The 17,729-nt window shown below is 64.8% G+C and overlaps 1 protein-coding gene across 5 annotated transcripts in view; it reads right to left on the bottom strand.

Annotated features, from left to right (window-relative positions):
- The window catches only part of ARNT2 (aryl hydrocarbon receptor nuclear translocator 2), a 38,595-nt gene that overhangs the window by 14,235 nt on the left and 6,631 nt on the right, over positions 1–17,729 (bottom strand). Inside the window, exons 1-6 of one of the 5 annotated variants that reach the window (XM_060179578.1) lie at positions 15,923–15,940; positions 15,448–15,853; positions 6,870–6,984; positions 6,357–6,404; positions 3,206–3,419; positions 2,667–2,880 (exon numbers count right to left, since the gene is read on the bottom strand). In XM_060179578.1, coding sequence (XP_060035561.1) covers positions 2,667–2,880; positions 3,206–3,419; positions 6,357–6,404; positions 6,870–6,984; positions 15,448–15,478 — 622 coding nt within the window. In that variant the 5' untranslated portion in view covers positions 15,479–15,853; positions 15,923–15,940. Of the gene's footprint in view, positions 1–2,666; positions 2,881–3,205; positions 3,420–6,356; positions 6,405–6,869; positions 6,985–15,447; positions 16,269–17,729 lie in introns of those variants that run through there. The other 4 variants (XM_060179579.1, XM_060179580.1, XM_060179577.1 and 1 more) reach the window with 4 other exon arrangements.

Raw genomic sequence — 17,729 nt, 5'->3', positions numbered from 1 at the left:
GAGCGTAAGAGAGTGTGGGCCATGTCATCCCACAGGAAGCGGGGAGCCACCCCTCAATGTCCCTCCCTCCGGGGCTATGCAGGCTCTCACTCCCACACACCTCCCTCCCGCAGAGCGGAAACTGAAACACCAGGGCTGTGCTGAGCAGGAGCAGGGCTCCCCCAGGATGCTCCCACAGGGACACTGAAGAGCTCCAAAGGTCACACTCACCCCTTAAGAATGCAGACGCCAGGCTCCCCCCACACGGGGAGGCCTGGAATCAGAGCCCCCAGCCAGACCACAGAGTGCTGGGACACCCATGGGCCCCCGGGGAGGTGCAGGGCTGGGTGGGGGGCACGGGAGGAGGGGACCCACAGCAAAGCTCTGGCCTCAGCTTTCCAGGGGGCGGGCTTGAAGACTCTCACCCTCTCCCAGACACGCGTGCCTGCTGGGACAGGACTCCTCTCCCCAACTCGGCCCGGGGTCTGGGGGGGCCCAGCAGGTCCCTGGAGAGCCCCACCTGCCCCCCACAGCACAGGGCTGGGAGTTTCTGCGGAATGAGCAGGGTGGAAGGAGAGCCTGGTGAGGGATGATGGATGGTGAGTACAGGGACAGACAGACTCATGGACGGACGCTGGATGGACCCTCAGAGCCCAGGCCCTCTGGCAGTGCCGCATGGCCCGGCCCCCCACCCCCGATGTCTGAGCAGCGGGCTGGGAGAGTGTCAGCAGAAGGGCCAGACTGGCACCACGAAAACATCTGGAACAACAGCTCCAAAGGGCAAGTCAGGGGGCTGGGGCAGCCACGGTCTGAGCTGCCCCCTACGCCCACCCTCGGTTCCCCGGGGCACAGAGCAAACAAGCAGACGCCACCCATGGGATGCTCTGACCACAGAACCAAAAGGGTCCCAGGAGCTGGCCCCTGCACCGGCACAGCCAGGAAGGCTGGAGGAGGCTGCCACCAGGGTGGCCCACGGCCCAGTGCTTGGGCGCTGGAAGAGGTAGGCGGGGTGGCTACCCCTGCGTGCGGGGGCAGGTCTTGCCTCATCCCAGGGGCCACAGTCGTCCCTGCTCCTGGGGGGTGGGGGGGTGGTCGTCCAGGCCCACCTGCTGTCCCTGCTCCTGGGGGGAGGTCCAAGCCCACCTGCTGTCCCTGTTCCTGTGTGTGTGTGGGGGGGGGGGTCCAAGCCCACCTGCTATCCCTGCTCCTAGGGGGTTCCAGGCCCACCCGCTGTCCCTGCTCCTGTGTGTGTGTGTGTGGGGGGGGTCCAGGCCCACCCAGTGTCCCTCTCCTGGGTAGGGGGTCCAGGCCCACCCGCTGTCCCTGCTCCTGGGGGGTTCTAGGCCCACCCACTGTCCCTGCTCCTGTGTGTGTGTGTGGGGGGTCCAGGCCCACCCACTGTCCCTGCTCCTGTGTGTGTGTGGGGGGGGTCCAGGCCCACCCAGTGTCCCTCTCCTGGGTAGGGGGTCCAGGCCCAGCTGCTCTCCCTGCTCCCTTGCATGTCCCCAGGAACCAGGCACAGCTGGCTCTCACTCAGGACATGGGCCAGATGCTGGAAGCCCACTCTCTGGTCACCTCGGGTGTGTGTGGAGTGCTCTGCATGTCCAGGGTGCTCAAGCACAGAGTGTCACAGTCACTATATGTCTCCCCAAGGTGGCCTCAGGCTGGGGCCCTGTTGCCCAGCTTGGGGTCACAGTCCCGGGAAATCACAGCCTGGGACCACAGCCCAAGGTCACAGCCCATGGGGATCACAGCCCAAGGTCACAGCCTTGGGTCACAACCCAGGTCCCAGGCCAAGGGGTCCCAGCCCATGGGGTCCCAGCCCAGGCACTTGAAGCTGGCTCAGGACCAAGCTCTCTGATGCAGTGGACCCACAGCACCGCCCAGTGGCCATGCCGTCAAGCTGCAGGCCGAAGACAGACGACCAGCTAAAACAGGCCATCTCGGCCTGGTTTGGGGGAGCCGGGTCCCCACCCAGGCATGACCCCAGCGGTCTGGGTCCCATTTTCACTCAGGGTGACACAGTGAGGGGGCAGGGGCAGCACAATCACTCAGGGCCTCAGGGCCTCCCTGAGGTACCACTGAAACCTGGGCGTCCGCACCTTGGCCCGGAGCCAGGCTGGCAGTGCTGGGGTCACAGGAGGGCATAGGAGGCAAAGGCTCGGCCACGGGCAGCCCTTTCCACACCCCTCGGCTGGGAGCCACCTTGTCTCTGTTGAGGATCTCTGCCTAGGGGTCTCTGTACTGAGGAGTCTCCTACAGGATCTCTGTAAGCAGTGGGCTTTCTGTGGCTCTCCCCATGGCCTCTCCCCCGTGACTTCCCCACTGTAGCCTTCCCCTTGATCTCTCTCCCCCGTGGCCTCCCCCGTGGTCTTCCTCTTGATCTCTCTCTCCTGTGGCCTCCCCTGTGGCCTCCCCCTTGATCTGTCTCCCCTGTGGTCTTCCTCTTGATCTCTCTCCCCCATGGTCTTCCTCTTGATCTCTCTCTCCTGTGGCCTCCCCCATGGCCTCCCCCTTGATTTGTCTCCCCTGTGGCCTCCCCTGTGGTCTCACCCTTGATCTGTCTCCCCCGTGGCCTCCCCCTTGATCTGTCTCCCCCGTGACCTTCCCCTTGATCTCTCTCCCCCGTGGCCTCCCCCGTGGCCTTCCCCTTGATCTCTCTCCCCCGTGGCCTCCCCGGTGCTCACCCGTCATGGAGTTCTCAGAGGTGCAGAGCTGCTCCCGCAGCTTCTCCACGTCGTCCGGGTGCACCTGCTCGTACAATGTGCTCCCAAACCACTCTGACTGCGGCTGGTTGAGCACGGGTGTCACAGAGTCCGACACGTAGATGACACGGCCCGTCTCAGCCGCCACCACAAACAGGAAGCCGTCGGCCGCCTCCAAGATGAGGTGCTTCAGCTCCTGGGGGATGCAGAGTGTCAGCTCCCACCACATGCAGCGCACCAGCCATGGGGGGGGGGGGCACAGGTAGGGCTGCACCCTGACAGGCGTCTCACATGGCCAGCTGGGGGGACAGGCGGCCAGGGCACAGGGGACATGAGAAGGGCCATGGGGGAGGGACCGTGGGAGGGGCTGTGGGGAGGGGGAAGGGTGGCCAGAGAGAGGGGTCCTGGTGGAGGGGGCAGAGAGGGTGCCCAGGGAGGGACAGGGGCGAGGCGGGCCCAGCGTGGGCACGGTGTCCGACCACCACGTCCCTCCGTGGCAGGGCCCCGTCCGTCAGTCCTACCTGCTCGGTTAGGAAGGAGGGTTTGTAGGCGCCATCAGTGGACTTGTTGCCGGTGCCGCGCATGGACTTCATGTGGGACACGGCCATGCGCAGGATGGTCAGCTTGTCAGGCTTGCGGGCCAGCGCACTACAAGTGGGCACCATGTCCGACAGCTCGGTGATGTACTGCGTCATCTTGTTCCGGCGCCGCCGCTCAATCTCACTGTGGTTCTCTCTGCCCGGGGGCGGGGTGGGGGCGGGGGGCAGGGGCAGGGGGACAGGCAGGGACAGGGGACAGGGTGGGGGACAGGGACGGGGTGGGGGGACAGGGGATGGGGCAGGAGGGGATGAGCAGGGGTGGGGGGACAGGGACGGGCAGAGGTAGGCGGGGATGGGGGACAGGGATGGGGCAGGTGGGGACAGGGACAGGACAGGGGTGGGGGAGCAGGGGACAGAGGCAGGCGGGGATGGGGAGACAGGGGCAGGTGGGGACACGGGCGGGTGGACGGGACAGAGGTAGGGGACAGGGGCAGGCGAGGACAGGGATGGGCAGGCAGGGATGGGGTGGGGGGACAGGGGCGGAGGGGTGTGGGACAGGCAGGGAAAGAGAGTCGGGTGTGGGGGGACAGGGGCAGGCGGAGACAGGGGTCAGACTCGGTGGTCGCCTCCCCACCCTGAGGCTGCGTCTCTCAGGCCACAGAAGACACGCTCCAGGCAGACAGAGTCAGTGCCACACCCAGGGGGACATGGCTCAGGGAGGCTACAGGGACAGAGCCAAGGCCACAGTCTGTGTGACCTGGGGGCAGTGTCCCCGGTGGCCCTGTTGTAGGGGACACCATACCCCCGGTGACCTGGGGCTCTGGTGTGGGACAGCCTGACCCTGGCTGCCTGGCACAGCCATATGGAGGGACTGAAGGACACAGTCATCACCCAGCCCCGGGCTTGGGCCACACGGGGCATGGCCACAGGGCAAGAGGGACAGCAGAGGGGCCCCACAGCAAGCACACAGGACACCTGCTGGCCTGGATGGCCACAGTCACCAACACAGAGCAGTAAACCAGCCCAGAGTGGGAGCACAGGGCATGCCACCAGTCAGACATCACAGGGCCCCAGTCAGCCATCATCAGCCAGCATAGGACCCCAGTCAGCTGTCACAGAGGGTCAGTCAGCTGTCACAGGGCCCCAGTCAGCCATCACAGAGGGTCAGTCAGCCATCACAGGGCCCCAGTCAGCCATCACAGAGGGTCAGTCAGCCATCACAGGGCCCCAGTCAGCCATCACAGGGCCCCAGTCAACCATCACAGAGGGTCAGTCAGCCATCACAGGACCCCAGTCAGCCATCACAGAGGGTCAGTCAGCCATCATAGGGCCCCAGTCAGCCATCACAGGGCCCCAGTCAGCCATCACAGGGCCCCAGTCAGCCATCACAGAGGGTCAGTCAGCCATCACAGAGGGTCAGTCAGCCATCACAGAGGGTCAGTCAGCCATCATAGGGCCCCAGTCAGCCATCACAGGGCCCCAGTCAGCCATCACAGGGCCCCAGTCAGCCATCACAGAGGGTCAGTCAGCCATCACAGGGCCCCAGTCAGCCATCACAGGGCCCCAGTCAGCCATCACAGAGGGTCAGTCAGCCATCACAGAGGGTCAGTCAGCCATCATAGGGCCCCAGTCAGCCATCACAGGGCCCCAGTCAGCCATCACAGAGGGTCAGTCTGCCATCACAGGGCCCCCGTCAGTCATCACAGAGGGTCAGTCAGCCATCACAGGGCCCCAGTCAGCCATCACAGAGGGTCAGTCAGCCATCACAGGGCCCCAGTCAGCCATCACAGAGGGTCAGTCAGCCATCACAGGGCCCCAGTCAGCCATCATCAGCCATCACAGGGCTCCAGTCAGCCATCACAGGGCCCCAGTCAGCCATCATCAGCCATCACAGGGCCCAGTCAGCCATCAGAGGGCCCAGTCAGACATCACAGGGCCCCAGTCAGACATCAACAGCCATCACAGGGCCAGTCAGCCGTCACAGAGGGTCAGTCAGCCATCACAGAGGGTCAGTCAGCCATCATCAGCCATCACAGGGCTCCAGTCAGCCATCACAGGGCCCCAGTCAGCCATCAGACATCACAGGGCCCCAGTCAGCCATTACAGAGCCCAGTCAGCCATCACAGGACCCCAGTCAGCCATCACAGGACCCCAGTCAGCCATCAGCCATCACAGGGCCCCAGTCAGCCATCATCAGCCATCACAGGGCCCCAGTCAGCCATCACAGGGCCCAGTCAGCCATCACAGGGCCCCAGTCAGCCATCAACAGCCATCACAGGGCCAGTCAGCCATCACAGAGGGTCAGTCAGCCATCACAGAGGGTCAGTCAGCCATCACAGAGGGTCAGTCAGCCATCACAGGGCCCCAGTCAGCCATCATCAGCCATCACAGGGCTCCAGTCAGCCATCACAGGGCCCCAGTCAGCCATCAACAGCCATCACAGGGCCAGTCAGCCATCACAGAGGGTCAGTCAGCCATCACAGAGGGTCAGTCAGCCATCACAGGGCCCCAGTCAGCCATCATCAGCCATCACAGGGCTCCAGTCAGCCATCACAGGGCCCCAGTCAGCCATCAGCCATCACAGGGCCCCAGTCAGCCATCAGCCATCACAGGGCCCCAGTCAGCCATCACCAGCCATCACTGGGCCCCAGTCAGCCATCACCAGCCATCACAGGGCTCCAGTCAGCCATCACAGGGCCCCAGTCAGCCATCACAGGGCTCCAGTCAGCCATCACAGGGCCCCAGTCAGCCATCAGCCATCACAGGGCCCCAGTCAGCCATCACAGAGGGTCAGTCAGCCATCACAGGGCCCCAGTCAGCTATCATCAGCCATCACAGGGCCCCAGTCAGCCATCATCAGCCATCACAGGGCCCCAGTCAGCCATCACCAGCCATCACAGGGCCCCAGTCAGCCATCACCAGCCATCACAGGGCTCCAGTCAGCCATCACAGGGCCCCAGTCAGCTATCATCAGCCATCACAGGGCCCCAGTCAGCCATCATCAGCCATCACAGGGCCCCAGTCAGCCATCACCAGCCATCACAGGGCTCCAGTCAGCTGGTACTGGTCTTGTGAGACAGGGACAGTTCACAGAAGGCTGCCACCCTTGTGATGGGGTGTGGGGCCGGCTCACCTGGAGAACTTGCTGGGGCCCTCGCCGTCCTCCTCGTCGAAGTCCATGCTGCAGAGCCAGGCCGGTCATGAGCGCCACCCTCGGGTCTACCCCCAGAGACCCAGACACTGCACCCGCACTCCCACTTGGCAGGCAGAGCAGGCCAACTCCGCTCCCAAGGGTACTGGTTCTGTGGGTGCTAGTGGCAGGCAGGGTGTACCCTGCTCCTGTGGCTGGGGGTGGGGGGTGGGGGCAGGCTGGGGACACTGGTGCCTGGTCTCCCCGCTGGGTGACCAGCTCCCCAGAACACCACTCACCCACAGGAACCCCATATCCTGAGGGGGTGCTTCTGGGAAGGGTGCTCACAAAGTGGGGGGTGCTTACTAGGGGAGGGGTCTTACCCAGGTGGTCTCTTATCCCAAGGGGTTTGCTTATGGGCAGGGGCTCTTACTCCTGGGGGGCCCTTATGGGGGGGCTCTTCCCCCAGGGGGTATTACCCAGGGGGGCTCTTACCCGGGGCAGGGTGGGGCTTACCCAGAGCGCCTTTTTCCACCACGTGCAGGCACGGCCCCCGCCATCCTCACCTGCCCACCGGTGGCCATGGGAGCCACGGGTAAGGCCACGGCCCCAGAGATGTCTGCAGACATTTCTGGAAATCACAAGAGGCAGTCAGCTCCTGACAGGCCAGCAGGACAGGGGCTCCCCAGGGGCCCCCAGAGCCTGTGCCCATCAGATGCCAGGCTCTGCCCCCAGAAAGAGCCCCCAGCATTCCTGTAGCCCCCCCAACACCCCATACCCCCTTAATGCCCAGTGCCCCCCACTAGATGCCCCGTCTCCCTTAACGTCCAGCACTCCCACTTGACGCCCAGGCTGGTACGCAGGTGGATCTCACGGCTGTGCACGACCCCGGGCAGGTGAGGTGACCGGCCCTGCAGGACCGGGCTGGGCCCAGGAGTGGGGATGCCCCGTGCCCACCTGCCTCAATGACCGGGTCTGAGGACCGTCCCCCAGTGCCCCAGACCCCAAGGCCGGGCCGAGAGCTGTCTGGAAAGGACAGTGAGGCCCCCACCTGTGGATCCAGCCGGGTCTGGGGTGGGAGGCCGAGGAGACTGCTCCCACCCCAGGCAGCATCACCACCCATGGGGGCACAGCCCTTGGCCCCCTCGCCCAGGCGGCTGCCCAGACCGGCCCACCAGCTGGTGCCCCCATCCCTGACCTCCACCCTCATCCCAGTTGGTGTCTTCCTGCTCCACATGGGTGGGGAGGGGGTAGAAGGGGTGAGGGGGGTCTGGGACAGGACGTCATCACAGCCCATCCCCCGCAAGGGCCAGAGAGACCAGTGGCGGGATCACCCCCCACACCAGGCAACACCGAGCAGAGGGTCCCTACAGCACCTGCATCTCGCCAAGGCACCCACAGGTGCTCAGTGTGCCCCATCCCAGGCCCTCCTGGCCACCCGTCCTGAGAGCGTGGCGCCCACAGCCCCCCCGTGACTCTATCCCCTCCAGGTCTTTCCACAGCTCTGTCCAGGCTAAAACTAGCATCATTCCACGCAGGCTTCCGGTAGGAGGCAGACCCCACTGCCCAGCCGTGGGCTGGGACGAGCTCTAGAAAGAGCCTAGCACCTAAAGGTGCCTCGTGTGGCCCAGTCTTCAAGGGAGGCTCCAGCAGGTGCAGGAGCTGGCTGCAGGAAGCGGGGATCTCTCCTGGTGGTCACAGCATCCCTGCCACGCTCCCAGGACACCAGCCTCACCCAGAGCCTGCCAACTGCAGCACCCGCACACCCTGGCCCCAGAGTGCTGAGCCTCCAGCTCACCCACCTCTCACTCAGGTCAGAACGCCAGGACACTCGGCAGGAAGCGGGAGCTCAGGAGGGGAAGCTGGGGGTGCCTTGGGGGTCAGTGAGCCTTCCTGGGGTCAGTGAGCCTTGCTGGGTGCCAGCAGGCCTTCCTGGGGGTCAGTGAGCCTTCCTGGGGTCAGTGAGCCTTCCTGGGGGTCAGTGAGCCTTCCTGGGGTCAGTGACCTTCCTGGGGGGTCAGCAGGCCTTCCTGGGGTCAGTGACCTTCCTGGGGGTCAGTGAGCCTTCCCAGGGTCAGTGAGCCTTCCTGGAGGTCAGTGAGCCTTCCTGGGGGTCAGTGAGCCTTCCTGGGGGTCAGTGAGCCTTCCTGGGGTGAGTCTTCCTGGGGGTCAATGAGCCTTCCTGGGGGTCAGTGAGCCTTCCAGGGGTCAATGAGCCTTCCTGGGGGTCAGTGAGCCTTCCCGGGGTCAGTGAGCCTTCCTGGGGGTCAGTGAGCCTTACTGGGGTCAGTGAGCCTTCCTGGGGTCAATGAGCCTTCCTGGGAGTCAGTGAACCTTCCTGGGGTCAGTGAGCCTTCCTGGGGGTCAGTGAGCCTTCCTGGGGGTCAGCAGGCCTTCTTGGGGGTCAGTGAGCCTTCCTGGGGGTCAGTGAGCCTTCTTGGGGGTCAGTGAGCCTTCCTGGGGTCAGTGAGCCTTCCTGGGGGTCAGCAGGCCTTCCTGGGGGTCGGCAGGCCTTCCTGGAGGTCAGTGAGCCTTCCTGGGGGTCAGTGAGCCTTCCTGGGGGTCAGTGAGCCTTCCTGGGAGACAGTAGGCCTTCCTGGGGGTGAGCGGGCCTTCCTGGAGGTCAGTGAGCCTTCCTGGTGGTCAGTGAGCCTTACTGCAGTCAGTTAGCCTTCCTGAGGGTCAGTGAGCCATCCTGGGGGTCAGTGAGCCTTCCTGGGGCCAGTGAGCCTTCCTTGGGGTCAGTGAGCCTTCCTGGTGGTCAGTGAGCCTTACTGCGGTCAGTTAGCCTTCCTGAGGGTCAGTGAGCCTTCCTGGGGGTCAGTGAGCCTTCCTGGGGCCAGTGAACCTTCCTGGGGGTCAGTGAGCCTTCCTGGGGGTCAGTGAGCCTTACTGCGGTCAGTTAGCCTTCCTGAGGGTCAGTGAGCCTTCCTGGGGGTCAGTGAGCCTTCCTGGGGGTCAGTGAGCCTTCCTGGGGGTCAGTGAGCCTTCCCGGGGTCAGTGAGCCTTCCTGGGGGTCAGCAGGCCTTCCTGGGGGTCAGTGAGCCTTCCTGGGGGTCAGTGAGCCTTCCTGGGGGTCAGTGAGCCTTCCTGGGGTCAGTGAGCCTTCCTGGGGGTGAGCAGGCCTTCCTGGGGGTCGGCAGGCCTTCCTGGAGGTCAGTGAGCCTTCCCTGGGGGTCAGTGAGCCTTCCTGGGGGTCAGTGAGCCTTCCTGGGGTCAGTGAGCCTTCCTGGGGGTCAGTGAGCCTTCCTGGGAGACAGCAGGCCTTCCTGGGGGTCGGCAGGCCTTCCTGGAGGTCAGTGAGCCTTCCTGGGGTCAGTGAGCCTTCCTGGGGGTCATTGAGCCTTCCTAGGGGTCAGTAGGCCTTCCTGGGGGTCAGTGAGCCTTCCTGGGGTCAGTGAGCCTTCCTGGGGTCAGTGAGCCTTCCTGGGGGTCAGTGAGCCTTCCTGAGGGTCAGTGAGCCTCCCTGGGGGTCAGTGAGCCTTCCTGAGGGTCAGTGAGCCTTCCTGGGGGTGAGCAGGCCTTCCTGGGGGTCGGCAGGCCTTCCTGGAGGTCAGTGAGCCTTCCTGGGGGTCAGTGAGCCTTCCTGGGGGTCAGTGAGCCTTCCTGGGAGACAGTAGGCCTTCCTGGGGGTGAGCGGGCCTTCCTGGAGGTCAGTGAGCCTTCCTGGTGGTCAGTGAGCCTTACTGCGGTCAGTTAGCCTTCCTGAGGGTCAGTGAGCCTTCCTGGGGGTCAGTGAGCCTTCCTGGGGCCAGTGAACCTTCCTGGGGGTCAGTGAGCCTTCCTGGGGGTCAGTGAGCCTTACTGCGGTCAGTTAGCCTTCCTGAGGGTCAGTTAGCCTTCCTGGGGGTCAGTGAGCCTTCCTGGGGGTCAGTGAGCCTTCCCGGGGTCAGTGAGCCTTCCTGGGGGTCAGCAGGCCTTCCTGGGGGTCAGCAGGCCTTCCTGGGGGTCAGTGAGCCTTCCTGGGGTCAGTGAGCCTTCCTGGGGGTCAGTGAGCCTTCCTGGGAGACAGCAGGCCTTCCTGGGGGTCGGCAGGCCTTCCTGGAGGTCAGTGAGCCTTCCTGGGGTCAGTGAGCCTTCCTGGGGGTCATTGAGCCTTCCTAGGGGTCAGCAGGCCTTCCTGGGGGTCAGTGAGCCTTCCTGGGGTCAGTGAGCCTTCCTGGGGGTCAGTGAGCCTTCCTGAGGGTCAGTGAGCCTCCCTGGGGGTCAGTGAACCTTCCTGAGGGTCAGTGAGCCTTCCTGGGGGTGAGCAGGCCTTCCTGGGGGTCGGCAGGCCTTCCTGGAAGTCAGTGAGCCTTCCTGGGGGTCAGTGAGCCTTCCTGGGGGTCAGTGAGCCTTCCTGGGAGACAGTAGGCCTTCCTGGGGGTGAGCAGGCCTTCCTGGAGGTCAGTGAGCCTTCCTGGGGGTCAGTGAGCCTTCCTGGGGGTCAGTGAGCCTTCCTGGGGAACAGTGAGCCTTCCTGGGGTCAGTGAGCCTTCCTGGGGCCAGTGAGCCTTCCTAGGGGTCAGCAGGCCTTCCTGGGGGTCAGTGAGCCTTCCTGGGGTCAGTGAGCCTTCCTGAGGGTCAGTGAGCCTTCCTGGAGGTCAGTGAGCCTTCCTGGGGGGTCAGTGAGCCTTCCTGGGAGTCAGCAGGCCTTCCTGGGGGTGAGCAGGCCTTCCTGGGGTGAGTGAGCCTTCCTGGGGGTCAGTGAGCCTTCCTGGAGGTCAGTGAGCCTTCCTGGGGCTAGTGAGACTTCCTGGGGTCAGTGAGCCTTCCTGAGGGTCAGTGAGCCTTCCTGGGGGTCAGTGAGCCTTCCTGGGGGTCAGTGAGTCTTCCTGCAGTCAGTGAGCCTTCCTGGGGCCAGTGAGCCTTCCTGGGGGTCAGTGAGCCTTCCTGGGGTCAGTGAGCCTTCCTGAGGGTCAGTGAGCCTTCCTGGGGTCAGTGAGCCTTCCTGGGGGTCAGTGAGTCTTCCTGCGGTCAGTGAGCCTTCCCGGGGGTCAGTGAGCCTTCCCGGGGGTCAGTGAGCCTTCCTGGGGGTCAGTGAGTCTTCCTGGGGTCAGTGAGCCTTCCTGGGGGTCAGTGAGCCTTCCTGGGGGTCAGTGAGCCTTCCTGGGGGTCAGTGAGCCTTCCTGGGGACCAGTGAGCCTTCCTGGGGTGAGTGAGCCTTCCTGGGGACCAGTGAGCCTTCCTGGGGTGAGTGAGCCTTCCTGGGGGTCAGTGAGCCTTCCTGGGGGTCAGCAGGCCTTCCTGGGCATTACCCCTCCTTCCGGGAGAAAACAGGCCTTCCTGGGGCGGGGTCAGCACTCCTACCGGGAGAGAGCAGGCCTTCCTGGGGGTCAGCTGGCTTTCTTGGGGGTCAGCACTGCTACCGGCAGAGAGCGGGCCTTTCTGGGGGCCAGCAGGGATTCCTGATGGTCAGCAGTTGCCACCCCTCATCCCTCCAGCAGACCGGCTCATTGGCATTCTGCTCAACGCCCGCTGACTTCACCAGCGCGTGATGGCTGTGGGAGACGGTGACGGGCCCCGAATACTGATGGCGCTCCCCACAGCCCCCGTAACCTCACATTCCCCAGCTGACTCCACACCCCAGCCCCCACACTGACCCCCAGCGCCCCCACACTGAGCCCCAGCCCCCCATGCTGATTCCACACTCCAGCCCCCACACTGACCCCCAGCCCCACATGCTGATTCCACACCCCAGCCCCCACACTGACCCCCAGCACCCCCACATGCTGATTCCACACCCCAGCCCCCACACTGACCCCCAGCCCCCACATGCTGATTCCACACCCCAGCCCCCACACTGACCCCCAGCACCCCCACACTGATTCCACACTCCAGCCCCCACACTGACCCCCAGCCCCCACATGCTGATTCCACACCCCAGCCCCCACACTGACCCCCAGCCCCCACATGCTGATTCCACACCCCAGCCCCCACACTGACCCCCAGCCCCCACATGCTGATTCCACACCCCAGCCCCCACACTGACCCCCAGCGCCCCCACACTGATTCCACACTCCAGCCCCCACACTGACCCCCAGCCCCCACATGCTGATTCCACACCCCAGACGCCACACTGACCCCCAGCTCCCACATGCTGATTCCACACCCCAGCCCCCACACTGACCCCCAGCCCCCACATGCTGATTCCACACTCCAGCCCCCACACTGACCCCAAGCCCCCCACACTGATTCCACACTCCAGCCCCCACACTGACCCCAAGCCCCCCACACTGATTCCACACTCCAGCCCCCACACTGACCCCCAGCACCCACATGCTGATTCCACACCCCAGCCCCCACACTGACCCCCAGCACCCACATTGGCCCCCGAGCCCCCCCACACTGATTCCATACCCCAGCCCCCACACTGACCCCCAGCCCCCACATGCTGATTCCACACCCCAGCCCCCACACTGACCCTGCACCCCACAGGTCCCCACCTGGCCAACCCTTGCACACCCCTCCCTGCTCCCTGGGTTCCCTCTGCTGAGTCACCTGAAGGGCTGTGCTCTACCTCTGAGACCCAGAAGCCTGGGCAGCCCAGACCCCCATAGAGCAGGGTCTCTGTGGGAACACAGATCTCTGCAGGGATAGAGATCTCTGTATGGGTTGGGATCTCAGGAAAGAGATGTCTCTGAAGTGGTGGAGATCTCTGCAGAGGTGGAGGTCTTTTCAGGGAGAGAAGTCTCTGCAGGGATGGGGTGTTCTGCACCAGGGTGTCTCTGGGGGTGGATGTCTCTGCAAGGTTGGGTAACTCTACAGGGACAGAGATCTCTGCAAGTGGGGCATCTGCAACAGGGGGTCTCTGGGGTAGGCATCTCTGCAGGGGTGATCTCTGCAGGGCCGGGAGGCTCTCTTCAGGGGTGGAAGACTGCAGGGATAGAGATCTCTGCAAGGGGATCTCTAAACCATAGCAACGTCTTCTCTGGGAGGTCTCTGGAAGGCTGGCAACAGGGAGATGCAAGATCCCCCCCCCCCCCCCCGGCACACAGGCACAGCCTCCGGGAGGGGCCCAGTTCCAGCTCCCACTCTGGGGGCATGGGGTGGCCAGGGCAAGCCCATCACCACCTGCCCAGGGGCCCCCCACAGCCTGACCCCACAGGCTCCCAGCGCCATGCCCACCCTCCTGTCAAGGGGACAGCGCCCTCACTGCCTGCCACTGTCACCAGCCCACCTAGGGCCACCAGAGTCCCAGCGAGGGCAGGCGTCCCAGCACCAGGTGCACAGTGTGAAAAGGCGGGTTTCTGGTGGGAGCCCCTGGGTGACATGCCGGCCACAAGAACCCTGACTCCCTCCCTCCCCGTGCAGACGTCCAGACACATCCAGACACAGGGAGCTGCCCCACCCACAGGGCACTGCCAGCCCCTGGGACCCACCCCACACCCCAGAGCCCAGGACACCCAACTCAGGAACAAGGCTCCCAGCAGAGGGATCAGGGCACCCACCCAGTAGGACAGGGCACTCAACAGGGAGATCAGGGCACCCAGCAAAGGGATCAAACACCCAACTCAGAGACAAGGTACCCAGCAGGGAAACAGGAAGCTGGCTCCTGTGGGTGTACCTGAGGATGGAGGCAGGTGGGCCAGTTCCTATGCCCAAGGTCCCTAAGAGTCCACAGTGCCCTCACACCCTGTCTCGCCCTGAGGTCCTGTGGGTACCTGTCGCTTTTCTGTGCCCGTTGGGGAGTGGCTGTGAGTTATTGCGGCCCTCTGGTCCCCAACCAGCCTGAGGCCTACCTGCATGTCTAGGGATCCCTATCTGCATGCCCAGGGGCCCCCACCTGAGTGCCCAGGGGCCCCCACCTGCATGCCCAGGGACCCCACCTGTGTGCCCAGGGACCCCTCCTGTGTGCCCAAGATCCCCCACCTGTATGCCCAGGGGAGCCCACCTGAGCACCCAGGGATCCCACCTGAGCACTCAGGGACCCCACCTGTGTGCCCAGGATCCCCACCTGTGTGCCCAGGGCCCCCATCTGAGCGCCCAGGACCCCACCTGAGCGCCCAGGATCCCATCTGTGTGCCCAGGATCCCCACCTGAGCGCCCAGGATCCCCACCTGCGTGCCCAGGATCCCATCTGTGTGCCCAGGATCCCCACCTGTGTGCCCAGGATCCCCACCTGTGTGCCGAGGACCCCACCTGTGTGCCCAGGACCCCACCTGCGTGCCCAGGATCCCCACCTGTGTGCCCAGGATCCCCACCTGTGTGCCCAGGAACCCCACCTGTGTGCCCAGGATCCCACCTGCGTGCCCAGGACCCCATCTGCGTGCCCAGGATCCCCACCTGTGTGCCCAGGCCCCAACCTGCGTGCCCAGGATCCCCACCTGTGTGCCCAGGATCCCCACCTGTGTGCCCAGGATCCCATCTGCGTGCCCAGGATCCCCACCTGTGTGCCCAGGAACCCCACCTGTGTGCCCAGGATCCTACCTGCGTGCCCAGGACCCCATCTGCGTGCCCAAGATCCCCACCTGTGTGCCCAGGCCCCCACCTGCGTGCCCAGGATTCCCCACCTGTGTGCCCAGGAACCCCACCTGAGCGCCCAGGATCCCCACCTGTGTGCCCAGGCCCCCACCTGCGTGCCCAGGATCCCCACCTGTGTGCCCAGGATCCCCACCTGTGTGCCCAGGATCCCCACCTGTGTGCCCAGGATCCCCACCTGAGCGCCCAGGACCCCACCTGCGTGCCCAGGATCCCCACCTGTGTGCCCAGGATCCCCACCTGAGCGCCCAGGACCCCACCTGTGTGCCCAACCCCCACCGGCATGTCCCCTGCAGGCAGCGCCCCGCACTGCCCTGAGCTGTCCCCCACCGGCCAGGACGTGAGCCCCCCCCCATGGCCCCACATGCTAACAAGGCAGCCTCCACCCGCCGCGTCCACCCTCCTCCGTCCCGCGCACCCCTGCGTGCTGGGTCACCCGCACCAGGACTCCCGTCTCAGGGCGAGCCCCGGCCCGGGCCCTCCGGGGACCCTGATGCGGGGGTGTCCCGCCCGCGTGACACAGGTGCGGGCGCCACCCGTGGGGCCCAGCCGCCCCATCTCCATTCCTCCCCGCGCGGCCGCCGGTGAGACCCGGGCCCCTCTCGCCCCAGCCGGCGGGCCCGCGGCTACTCACCCGGGGGGTTGGCGGCTGCGGGGGTGGCCATCTTGCAGAGGGGCGCGGGAGGGGCGGGGGCGCCGGTGCGGGGAGGGGCGCTGGAGAGGTTGCTGGGAGCGGAGGTCGGCGGGGGTCTGGGGGCGCGGGGACCCTCCGGGAGCCGGGTCCTGGGGCGCGTTCCCGGGGCGGGGCGGCGCGGCGCGGGGGCGCGCACAAAGGCGGCTCAGCCAGGTCCCGCCGCCCCTCGCGCTCGGCCTTTGTCGCCGGCGGGGGCGGAGGGGGCCCCGCACCCCGAGTGCCGGCCGACGGAATCTGCGCATGCGCGGAGGGGCGGGGCCGCGCGGCCGTCCCCCCCAGTGGTCAGCGTCGCCCGGCAGGTCCCCGCTCACTGGCAATCGCCTCCTGCGGTCAGCGGGCACCCGGGCTGTCCCTTGTCGTGACCACCCACCCACAGGGGCCACCCGGCTGTCCCTTGTCGCGACCACCCACCCACCCACAGGGGCCACCCGGCTGTCCCTTGTCGCGACCACCCACCCACCCACAGGGGCCACCCGGCTGTCCCTTGTCGCGACCACCCACCCACCCACAGGGGCCACCCGGCTGTCCCTTGTCGCGACCACCCACCCACCCACAGGGGCCACCCGGCTGTCCCATTATGGCCACCCATCCACGGGGGCTCCCGGGGTAGCACAGCGCCACTGTGAAAGGGCCTTCGCCCTGGGGGCAGGGAGGCCTCCCCACGGAGGTGGTGTCCCCCAGCTGTCACGTGCAGTGACAGTCCCTGCTGCCAGCCACAGGCTCACGGAAGCCATGGGTGCCTGCAGAAGCTTCAGCCCTCATGGGGGCCCCCTGGGGTGGGGGGAGCACAAAGAGACAAGGGGGTGTCTGCTCCCCGAGTTCCAGCTGCCCTGGGACTCCGGTCACCCTGGTCCGAGAGCTGAGGGGCAGGACGCGGTGGTGGCGGGCAGGCAGGGCCTTCAACTCAGGGGCAGGCAGGGCCCGGCCGGTGCACTCCCTCACCCCCACATCCGCCTGGGGGCCCTGCAGGCTCCCACCCTGCTTACCCCACACTCTGCTCTCACCTGGAGTCTGGCCCCACAGCCACCCCCACTCCTGGCCCCCCGGCCCCCACGGCCCTACTAAGCGGACTCCCTCCGTAGTGGCCCCTGCAGAGAAGGGGAGTCCGGGCCAGGCCGGCAGCAAGGACTTGAGGACAGCCCCTGCGTGCCAGCCGGGCCCTGGTGCCTTCCTGCACCTGCAGCCTCTGCTGACAGGCAGCTGTCACAAAGACCTGCGCTGAGGGGACAGCAGACCTGGAAGGCAGTTCAGTGGGTAGTGTGTGCACCTCAGCACAGGGAGGCCGGGGCTGGCAGCACCAAAAACCCATCAGCCAGCACTGGGAGTGTCTCCATCTCTCTCACCCTGTCTGTACAGCTGGTGGTCAGAGAACTCACAATGTCTTTATTATTTTTTTTTTTTTTAAATATTTATTTATGGGAATCAGGCTGTAGTGCAGTGGGTTAACTGCAGGTGGCGCAAAGCGCAAGGACCAGCTGAAGGATCCTGTTCAAGCCCCTGGCTCCCCACCTGCAGGGGAGTCGCTTCACAGGCGGTGAAGCAGGTCTGCAGGTGTCTTTCTCTCCCCCTCTGTCTTCCCCTCCTCTCTCCATTTCTCTCTGTCCTATTCAACAACAACGACATCAGTAACAACAACAATAAAACAAGGACAAAAAATGGAATAAATACATAATTTTTTTAAAAAGTAAAAAAACATATATTTATTTATTTCCTTTTTGTTGCCCTTGTTTTTATTGTTGTCGTAGTTATTATTGTTGATGCTGTCATTGTTGGATAGGACAGAAAGAAATGGAGAGAGGAGGGGAAGACAGAGAGGAGGAGAGAAAGACAGACACCTGCAGACCTGCTTCACCACCTGTGAAGCGACTCCCCTGCAGGTGGGGAGCAGGGACTCGAACCGGGATCCTTATGCCGGTCCTTGCGCTTTGCGCTACATGCACTTAACCTGTTGTGCTACCGCCCGACTCCCTTAAATTATTTTTATTTATTTATTGGATAGAGACAGACAGTACTTGAGAGAGGAGGGGGAGACAGAGAGGGAAAAGACAGAAAGAGAGACACCTACAGCCCCGCTTTACCACCTGTGAAGTGTACATGCTGCAGGTGGGGAGTGGGGAGCTCGAACCTGGATCCTTGCGCGGGTCCTTGCACTTAGTAATTTAGTACTATGTGCGCTTAACCGCCCAGCCCCTTCTGTATTTCTCTTTCTTTCTCTTGTACTC

This window comes from Erinaceus europaeus, chromosome 20 (assembly GCF_950295315.1).
Source record: "Erinaceus europaeus chromosome 20, mEriEur2.1, whole genome shotgun sequence".
Taxonomy (NCBI): domain Eukaryota; kingdom Metazoa; phylum Chordata; class Mammalia; order Eulipotyphla; family Erinaceidae; genus Erinaceus; species Erinaceus europaeus.
This window is presented reverse-complemented; position numbering and strand designations above follow the sequence as displayed.